This window comes from Lontra canadensis, unplaced genomic scaffold (assembly GCF_010015895.1).
Source record: "Lontra canadensis isolate GAN:19392208 unplaced genomic scaffold, GSC_riverotter_1.0 scaffold143, whole genome shotgun sequence".
Classification (NCBI taxonomy): Eukaryota; Metazoa; Chordata; class Mammalia; order Carnivora; family Mustelidae; genus Lontra; species Lontra canadensis.
Window position 1 is genome coordinate 3,278,477 of NW_022631137.1, and position 9,739 is coordinate 3,288,215.

General features: G+C 58.0%; 2 protein-coding genes across 5 annotated transcripts in view; one reads left to right on the plus strand and one right to left on the minus strand.

The window, feature by feature from the left end:
• The window catches only part of MGRN1 (mahogunin ring finger 1), a 50,348-nt gene extending 49,223 nt beyond the window's left edge, over window positions 1-1,125 (minus strand). For all 4 annotated transcript variants that reach the window (XM_032843741.1, XM_032843742.1, XM_032843739.1 and 1 more), the window contains exon 1: window positions 875-1,125. In XM_032843741.1, coding sequence (XP_032699632.1) covers window positions 875-962 — 88 coding nt within the window. In that variant the 5' untranslated portion in view covers window positions 963-1,125. The remainder of the gene's footprint in view (window positions 1-874) is intronic.
• A 5,487-nt stretch (window positions 1,126-6,612) lies between these two features.
• The window catches only part of UBALD1 (UBA like domain containing 1), a 5,489-nt gene continuing 2,362 nt past the window's right edge, over window positions 6,613-9,739 (plus strand). Inside the window, exon 1 of the mRNA XM_032843767.1 lies at window positions 6,613-6,897. Within this exon, the coding sequence (XP_032699658.1) occupies window positions 6,628-6,897 (270 nt within the window). The 5' untranslated portion in view covers window positions 6,613-6,627. The remainder of the gene's footprint in view (window positions 6,898-9,739) is intronic.

Below are 9,739 nucleotides of genomic sequence, written 5' to 3' on the forward strand. Positions count from 1 at the left end.
CCCCATGAGAAGATGGAAAGGGAGGAACCCAAGCTAAAGTTCTGGGTCAGGCCACACTCTTTACAGGCAGCAAAGCAGAGTGGGAACAAGTCGACTGGGAGTCCAATTTGTGGTTCTGCTCCCAGAGACGCTTCCAACCAGCTCTCTGAGACCTTGGGCAAGTCTTCCTCGCTGGTGTCTCAGGTCTCCCTGCCACCAAAAAAAAAAAAAAAAAGGCCAGAGAACCAGGCAGGTTCCTCTCTAACCAGTCTCCTGTTCTCCAACAAGGACTCGCAGCCTCTCCCCCACTGATCTAATCTCCTTGGGCCGAGCGCCACTCCCCCTACCCACCCACCATATTCACAGGCACCAAGTGGTCAGAAGAGAGCGAAGCTTCTGTCCAGATGGCGTGGCGAGTGTTCAGAACCGCTGGCCGGGTCGTCACACGAAGCCACCAAAGAAAGCCAAAACTGGCGATGGCGTGATGTCAATCCCTTTGACAATGAGCACTTTGTAAGCACAAGCGAAGCGCCGGGCACCGTGCTAACCCCTCGCCAGCGTCGCACCAGGAACCTCACCCCCGCCCTAGGGGTTTCCCACTCAGTCTCCCCTGTGTGCAGACCAGGGAGCTGAGGAGCTCAGGGGCGAAGCGACTGACCCAAGGTCACCCCGCCGGAGGGGCCGGGACGCGGCAGCCCAGGGCCCCACCCACGGTCAGAGTGGAGGTCGCGCGGAGCCCCGGGCGGTGAGGCGCAGGGACGGCCCAGTAGAACCCACAGCCCAGTAGAACCCACTGCACGTCTGCGGGGCGCACCGCGCGGGCGCGCCCTGCCCACTCCGCGTTCCGCCCCAGGCCTCGCCCTGCCGCGCGCCCGGGGCCGCGCCGGCCGCTCACCAGACTTCGGCGGGTAGCGATAGGCCGAGTTCGCCTGGATGTCGATGTCCTCCACGCCCGCGATGCGGCGGCTCAGAATAGAGCCCATGGTGAGCGGCGAGCCGGGCCGGGCCGGGGCCTGGACGCGGGCGTCAGCGGCGTCCTCACGCGGACATAGCCCGGACCAGGCCACACGGACACTCGCCCACCGCCGCGGGTACCTCGGCCTCCAAGCCCCAACCCCCAGCTCGGCCGGGGCCGCGACGCCACGGCGGCCCTCTCCCCCACTCCCCCGCACCGGGCACGAGGCACCTCGGGAAATGGAGTCCCCTCGCTATTGAGGGCGACGGACTGCACCGCAGGAAGCCCGCCAGAGAACTACATGTCCCAGGATGCCCTTCGCTGCGGCCCCGTGAAGATGCTGACCGGGACTCCGGGACAAACCAAATGGACCTGAATCCAGGGGGGAGGAACCATCACCCACACCGCAAACGGACTTTCCCTCTGCATTCCAAGCACGGTATTAACATCCTTACTCTTTAGTCTCCTAATAATCTGTTCACATATAGATTCTTATAGGAACCCAGCGCCTTCCATTTACTCCCTATCTTAAATATCTCCCTGAGCCACCGTGGTTCTCCCCACTTCCCAGGGTTGATCTCCTGCCCCGTCCAGAAGAGGGCACACCTTTACCTGCCACCTGGCAATAGCTGGGAGGGAACCCAAGCCCACCAGGAGTTGGGGTTCACAGGAGAAGCTAAGCGCTTCTTTTGGCCTTTTCCAGAACTCAAGGCTTCTCTTTAGCTCTACATCCAGAACAATTACTTTGAAGACATAATTATACAGCCCCACAGACCTCTCCCCATTTTACGTATAGAGAAACTGAGGCACAAAGAAGGGACGGCTGCATGTGAGGTGCTGAAGGCAAGTTTAAAAAATTGGTTAGGATTAAAGGCCTGCAAGTTGCAATGTACTTTCCTGGCTTTTGATTCACATAAAATTCTGTAAGCAGACCCAGTGGAGATTATTTTCACCTGCTCTTCAGTTGAGAAAGAAATGGTTTCCCAAGGCAAGCCTGCTGTAGCAGGAAAGCAGCTGGGGAGGGCAGCAGGTGCCGAAGGGTCTCAAATGATAAATGCACCACATTCCACATTAAAATGAGTCCTGCACCTCTCTGGAGGCCAGAATCTGGTATACAACCTATTTTCAGGGAACCTGGGAAGCCAAAATTAATAAAAGAGGTGAAAGATTTATGTGCTTATGAGTAGAGTCCAGGTCTTGGAAGAGCCTGATTAAATCTCTACTTCATAATCAAGATCCCCATTTACTGAGCACCTACTATGTGCCAGACATCATGTCGAGACAATCTAATTTTCTGATGTAGCTTTTATTTTCATTCCAAATTCACACACACACACACACACACACACACACACGTGAAGCTGGAAGAGGTGAAGTACCCCACTTAGGCTGCACAAGAGATAATCGGTAATAAAGCTGAAACTTGTACCAATCCATACTCCTGCCATACTCCCTTGCCACCCCAAAGCAGAAACATTCCAATGTGCTAGCTTTCATGTCTCTTGCCACTAGGTGGGCCTAAAGACACCCCCCTCCCTGTGTGATCTTTCTTCCCTTATCTTTATTAAATCACATAACAGTTATGTGTATACACATGAACATATACCAACACTGAATTCAAATTACTGGCCTCCCTGCTTGAGGGGGAGGCAAGGAAAGTAGGATAGACCCTGATGTTATTGAAAAACAACCCTAGAGGGGCACCTGGGTGGCTCAGTGGCTTGGAGCCTCTGTTTTCGGCTCGGGTCATGATCTCAGGGTCCCGGGATCGAGCCCCACGTCGGGCTCTTTGCTCAGTGGGGAGCCTGCTTCCCCCCTTTCTCTGCCTGCCTCTCTGTGTACTTGTGATCTCTCTCTCTCTGTCAAATAAATAAATAAAATCTTAAAAAAAAAAAAGGAAAGAAAAGAAAAGTAAAACAACCCTAGAGCGTGCCTTCCTGGGCCAGGGCAGTCGTTTCCATGGCCTGGATGTTTGATTAAACATTCCTCTTAGTAGAGCTTTGGACTTGCTCTTCTGTGCTTATCCATGCCCCGCTGGGAGACAGGCCCTTTCTGATTTGTTATTAGTTCTACTGTCAACATCTGCACTGATTCATTTATTTATTCAACAAATATTTATCATGCAGCTACTATGTAACAGGCAATGAGCCAGGCTACGAGCCAGGCAACTGGTTTCAAATGGAAGAACCCTAGATGTGGAGCACACAGGTTAGTGAGGAGAGACACTTAAAAGGTTAACAGGTGCATAAATACAAAATGTGATGGGTGCTACAGGAGGATAGAGGTGCAATGAAATAATAGGGGAGATTTATTATTGATAAGGGTGTCAGGGAAGGCTTCTCTGAAGAGGTGACATTTAAGCCAGGATTTGAAATACAAATAAGAGCAAATGGGGTGGAGGGGGGCAAACTCTAGGTAAGTCAGTCCCAAGTTCCAAGCAGGGGAAACACTATGTGCAAAGGCCCTGAGACTTCAAGGGGCTGAGTATGATCCAGGGGCTCAAAGGCCAGTGTGGTTAAATTCAAATGGGGGAGTATAGGAACAGAAAAGTGAAGCAGTGGCAAGACCTCAAGTCCTCTCAGTCAGCCAGCACTGGGTCTTTTGAAACAGACACTAGGCACAGTTAATGGGAACCCGGGCAGAGTCCCTTGGGTTCAGGCTTCTTCCTGAGCCTCCTGAGCAGGCAGGATCCTTGCCTATTCATTTTTGGGCTCCCAGAATCAGGCACCCAATGATCTGTGGACTATTTGAAGGAATGGAGGTGGAGGAGCACCTGGCTGCCTCCATGGAGCATAAGACTCTGATCACAGAATTGTGGGGCTGAGCCCCACATTGGGTGTGGAGATAAAATCTTTTTAAAAAGTGGGGGGGATGGAGGTGGAAAGGAGGAGGCCGGAGCATGCTGGGGAGACTTTGGCAGGGCCCCGAACTTCCTAGAACTTCAGGTGAGATACGGGCACTACTAGAAATAACTTTTTGTCCCCCTGTCCGTATCTACTGGTCCCAGCTGTCGGGCCCCATCTGAGCTTGCTAAGAAATCCAAAGTCCACTCTCTAGTCAGGCTGATCCTGGATAAAAACAAGATTGTTTTTTCCTTTCCTGCTGCCTCTAGGAGAACAAGCAGGCTAGGGGTGCCATGGGGGCCAGAAGAGTAACCTTTGCTCCTACCAGCCTTACCTGCCCCACCCCAGTCAGCCTACTGGCTTGGAAGTGCTCCTCTGGAGCTGAACAAGCCGGGACAGGTAACTGAGTGTTGCTGGCTAAGGTTAGGGGGAAGGGGGAAGGTACTTCCTGTTTCCTTGAGCCAGAAAAATCCCCTAGTAGGCCCTGCCAGGGCAGTGCCCCCTCTCACTGGCCAGAAATACACCCTCATAGTCTACTGGGTACCTGGTCTCCAATGACTGGCAAGAGCATAATGGGGTGTGGATTCCAGCCTGTTTCTTCATCAGTCAAATGGGGCTTGGGCTCCCTAGAGTGGTCTGGATGCAAGCAAAGAGGTGCATACTAAAAATGGTAGGTACACTGAGTGCCAGGCCCTGCTAAGCACTGCACGAGAATTAATCCCCTCGGCAGTCCTGGGATTGCTCCACACTCCTAGCTCAAGTTCTACAAATGAAACAAAGCTCAGGGCTGCAGTAGCTTATCCAACATCAGTCAGTAAGCAGCAGAGTTGACTCATACCCAGGTCTGGCTCCAGAACCCACTTCCCTTCCAGCATGCCCTGATGCTGTCCCTGTGTAACAGGGACAGCAATAACCACTTTCAGAGCCACCTTCCTCGTGCTGGGCGCTTTACCCACATTAATTCAAGTTCATGATGCTTTGTTAAGGAGCGGGTCCATGCTTAACAAGACCAGAAATCTCCTGGCATTATCTGGGTTTGCAAAAAATGGTGGAGCCTGAGTGATCCTGTGTGGGAGAAGAGACATGCCCCAGCCCCCACAATCCTGGGATCCTTCAGGCCCTGCCAGCCAGTCTCCCATTATCCTCCTCCCACTCACCAAAGCCAGAACCTCTGGAAGGGTTAAAGGACCGGGGTGGGGCTTCTCCCCACCCCTCCAGTGTGGCATAGTTCCCTCCATCCAGTGCATTTCCTCTAGTGAGGGGCGCTGAAGGGGGGGGGCACTCCACTAGAAACAGACACATCCAAAACATCTCCTGATCTGGACTGGGCCCCTCTGCCACCATTAGGACCTCACACTAAGCCTAAAGCCAACAACAGATGAAATATAGGAAAACCTCCCAATGACCTTTAGCCCAAGTCCCTAGGGCCTGTGTCACTTTCTGGAGAGCACTTTCCATACTTCTACATTTCCCCAAGTCTACATCTGTCCTAGGGATTTTTTTTTTAAATATTTATTTATTTGACAGAGAGAGAGATCACAAGTAAGCAGAGACAGGCAGAGAGAGGGGGAAGCAGGCTCCTCGCTGAGCAGACAGCCCGATGCGGGGCTCGATCCCAGGACCCTGAGATCATGACCTGAGCCGAAGGCAGAAGCCCAACCCACTGAGCCACCCAGGCGCCCCTGTCCTAGGGATTGACACACGATCCCAAACCGCCCCCCCCTCCTTTCCCGCCCCAGACAACGCTTCTCAGATGTGCTCTCCGCAGTAACCCGGGCCGGGTCAGGGCAGGGCAAGAGAAAGGGCCCAAAGAACGGTTGCCCAACGGATGAAACTGGAGCCCAGGGAGCGCGAGGAACCCGGCCAAGGTCACTCAGAGCCGGGGTGACCGAGCCAGACCTCTCCCCGCCTCCCCGGCCGGGATCCCGTTCCGAGCCCGTCCTGGCCCCGCACGCCCAACCCGCGACGTCACCCGGAAGCGGCGCGTGCGGAGCTGTAAACACAACCCGCAACTCCCCCTTTCCCGTGCTCCCCAGTCCCACCCCCGCCCGCCACGTGACGCGCCCCCGCCGTCCCCGACCCAGCGCCCGCCCCCGCTGCAGCCCCATTGGGCGGCCAGCTTTGTTTACCTTATATGGCCAGGTCCTAACACTCTGCGGCCGCTCATTGGCCATGGCGTGGCCTCACTCACTTGACGTCATTCGGGACAGAACGATGCAAATAAACCGGGGCATTCTGGGAATAGGAGTTCGGGGCCGCCCCGGAACTGGCTCCGCCAGGTCCTGGCGCCCGCATCTAGAAGCCGAGATTTCCCGCAGAACGCACGAGATTTTGCGTGGGAAAGTGGGAGCCCCGCGGGGAGGGCACCCCGAGGCACCAGAGCCTGCCCGCCTTGCCGGCTTATTCGGGCGCAATCTCATCCCAAACGTTCCTCGGGTCTACTGTGTGCCTGGCCGAGCGCCAGGCTGGGAAGGGACCCGCATCACGAGTGGGCGCTGTGAGCTTGTGCTCGGAGCGCTGGGGAGACCGGAAGGCTTCCTGGAGGCGGTGGCTTTCTGCAAAGCCCTAGAAGGCACATTCATTCATTCAGTAAAGGAGTATATACTGGCGCCTACTGTGTGCCAGGCCTTCGGGGCTGTACGTCCTAGTGCCTACGATTTGTGCCAAAATGTCTAGGGGCCCCCTTTCCAAGCGTGCGCCCATTCAACAGAGGGATGCCAGGCACACCCGGCCGAAAAGCCAGAGGGCCCGCGGACGCGCCCGTCCGCTTCCGCACACAGCAGGGGCAGCGTCCGGACACACCTCCCTGCGCCCCCCGGCCGGCCGCGGCGCGGGACTACATCTCCCAGCATGCCCCCGCGGCCCCGAGCCAGGCGAGGCTCGGTGAGTCAGAGCCGCACAGTAAATATTTGTATTAGCCGGAGCCGGCTCGCTAATGGTGGACGCGTGAGGCGGAGGAGCGCGGCGACGGGAGGCAGCGGGCAGCGCGGCGGCGGCGCCATGTCCGTGAACATGGACGAGCTCAAGCACCAGGTCATGATCAACCAGTTCGTGCTGACGGCGGGCTGCGCGGCCGACCAGGCGAAGCAGCTGCTGCAGGCGGCCCACTGGCAGTTCGAGGTGCGCGGCCGGGGCCGGGGTCTGGGTCCGGGTCCGACCCGCCAACCGCGCGTGTGTGGGCCGGTGTGGACACGTGCCGATGCGCGCTCCGCCTGGGCCGGGCCGGGGCCGCGCACTCGGCTCGGTGTCCCGGTGGCCGCGCGCCCCGGAGGCCGGGCCCTAGCGCGCACACGCGGCTTGCGGGTCCGGCCGAACGGCGCGGCCGCGTCTACGCGGCCCCCGGAAACGCCGCCCGCGCGGGGTGGGCGGGAGGGGCGGCCCGCCCCCGCCGGCGCCCCGAATCCCCGCCCCCCCCCCGCGTCCCCAGGCGGTCGGGATGCGGGGACCCCCCTCTTTTGTTCGGGTAACGGCCAGGGCGGGGCGGCGTCGCGGCGCGGACGGACATTCGGTAGGAGGCCGGAAGGAGGACTCCCGGGCGGGGATCGCGCGCCGCCCCCACCTCGGGAGCCGCGGGGTGGGACAGGCAGTTCCGGGGCCAGCCGGCAGAGCCGCCCCGCGCGAGTGGGTCTGAGGGTCTGCGTGCCCGGTGGGCAGTTCGGCGGCGCCTGTGTTCACGTACATGTGCATTTGTATTTACGCACGCGCCACGCTACGTGCGGGCATGTTGGCGTGTGTGTAAACACGCAGTCCACCCGGCGCGCGGGTGCGGGCTCTGTGTGTTCCGTGTACACACACGTCGCCGTCTTTGCAGATGATGCCCACGCGTGTACGCACACGAGTGTACCAGTACTGTGTTGGAGTCCCACACTATGGCTACGGGTGTGCATCCGTGCACCCCGCCCCAGAGGCGTGCCCGGGTGGCCGCCTCCATGCTGGCAAGGGACTACCTGCACAGTGCGCGGCGTGGTTTACATGGCTCAGTAGCTTTCAGTCAGCTGGGCAGGAGGTGGGGCTGCCCCAGTCAGGACCCCACCCACCAGGCCTCCCTGACCCATAGGGCGCTAGTGCCCGCAGCTTGTGCTGCCGAGGGGCCACCTGGCTTTGCCTAACTCAGCTGCCACAGAAATAACCCAGAGTGGTATCTAGGAAAGAGGCCAGAGTCCTGGAGCTCCACCCCTCACAGGTGTAAGGTCACAGCCCAGCCGGTGTCTGTGCCCAGCCAGGGCCTGGGAGCCTCATTTCCTGGTGGGGAGCCATCCCAGGAAAGGGGTTTGGGTCTGCTGAGGGGACAGTGAGCCAGGGGATTCCAGGGCTCAGTTTCCTGAGAGTGGGATGGGGATCAGAATTGCAGCCCAAAGGTTTGGACAGCCTGGGGAAGCAGTGTCCTGTCCAGCCTTGGGGGCACTTTGCTCACCCACATCCACCAGAGCTCTCAGGAGGGACCGCTGCCCCTTTGTGGTCCTCACAGCACAGAATGGGAGGCCGCTTGCTCTGGGCAAGTCCCTTCCCTCCTCTGGCCTCAGTTTTCTCTACACCTCCAGTGTGGGGGTTGACCTCTAAGAAGTGAATGGCCACTCCTTCCACCACCACCCACCTAGGGCCTGCAGCCCCACCCTGCAGGAAGCTCCCTAATCAGCCTGTTTGTCTCAAGAGCTAGATGTGGCAAAACTTGTAAAACCACATTCAGGGCAGTTTGCTTGAGTCCCACATCTGCATACACTCCCTCCCTGCCTGGGGCAGGGCAGGCAGGTGTCTGGTGGGAAGTCCGTTGTGGGTCCGGACTCTGAGCCTAGCACAGAGCCTAGCACCTGCTGGGCTGTCTCTCTGCACGGGTTGGTGTCCATTGAGGGAATTAAAAACGGAGCTTTGAGGATTGAAATGTCTGGGGAAAACTCTGTCCCTAAGAGGGGCAGGAGCTGCCTGCAGACTTGTAGCTCTGGTGGCTCCCCGAGTTTCCGTTTCACATCTGTAAAATGGAGGGTAGGGATACTAGGGAGGTTCATGTAAGGTGAAAATGAGGTGTGAACCCCCATATCTTAAGTCCTTGCATGAAAGTGAAGGCTACCCCTCCCCCTTAGTAACCTCCCCCTAACAGGCTCACAGGCTGAGGGTTGACCCAGGCTAAGGCGGTCTTTTGGGTCTTAGCTCTGTGATTCAGGTGTTAATGAGGACAGGTGGCTGGGGGGGGGGACCTGGGTGTTTTAAGTGGTGGTGCTTCGAGGCAGCAGCAGGTTCTCTCTGGAATCCCCACTCTGGGGACCTTTGGGTCTGCTGCTGGGAATGAATGGTTTGGGTGTGTCCCGGGGCTCCGAGATAGGAGGGAGTCCAGACAAGGTACTTAACCCTAGCCCGTTCCCACACCCTGTTTGGAGAAAGTGGGGTAGGGCATCTCCAACAGGAAATTCCCAGAAAAATTCATCTGAATGTAAAAAAAATGACAAAACCCCAGGGCAAGCCCTGAAAGTCAGCTTGGTCTGGCTGTGCTGGGGGGGCGGGGCGGGGGGTACGCGGTGGGCAAGGGATTGGTCTGGGCTGTGTTTAGGGGACAGGGAGCCTAAAGGGGTGATGATGGAGGGCAGCTGGGACTGGGACTGGGACTTGGCAGGGCCACGCAGACCCTTCACACACTCCCTCACGCAGCACTTACGCAGGAGCAGCTGGCTGCCTCGTTTTCCTCAGCGGGCTCCTGGAGCCCCCTCTCGCCAGTCCCCCCGGGCCTCCAGAAGAGCTTGTCTGGCACAGGCCTGCACGCTGTCTCCTTTCCCGCTCCCCTTCTCACCAGCCTGGGTGCAGACCTCCTCCTGTCACCCTCCTGCTCTGCACCTTAACATTCCAAAGGAGGCTTGGGTGAGTGGGGCAATGAGTGCAAAGCCCAGACCATCCTCCGTAATTCTGGCTCTCCCAGCTGGAACGTGGATCTTAGGTTATTGTAGCCGGGGGGGGGGGGGGGGGGGGGGGGGGG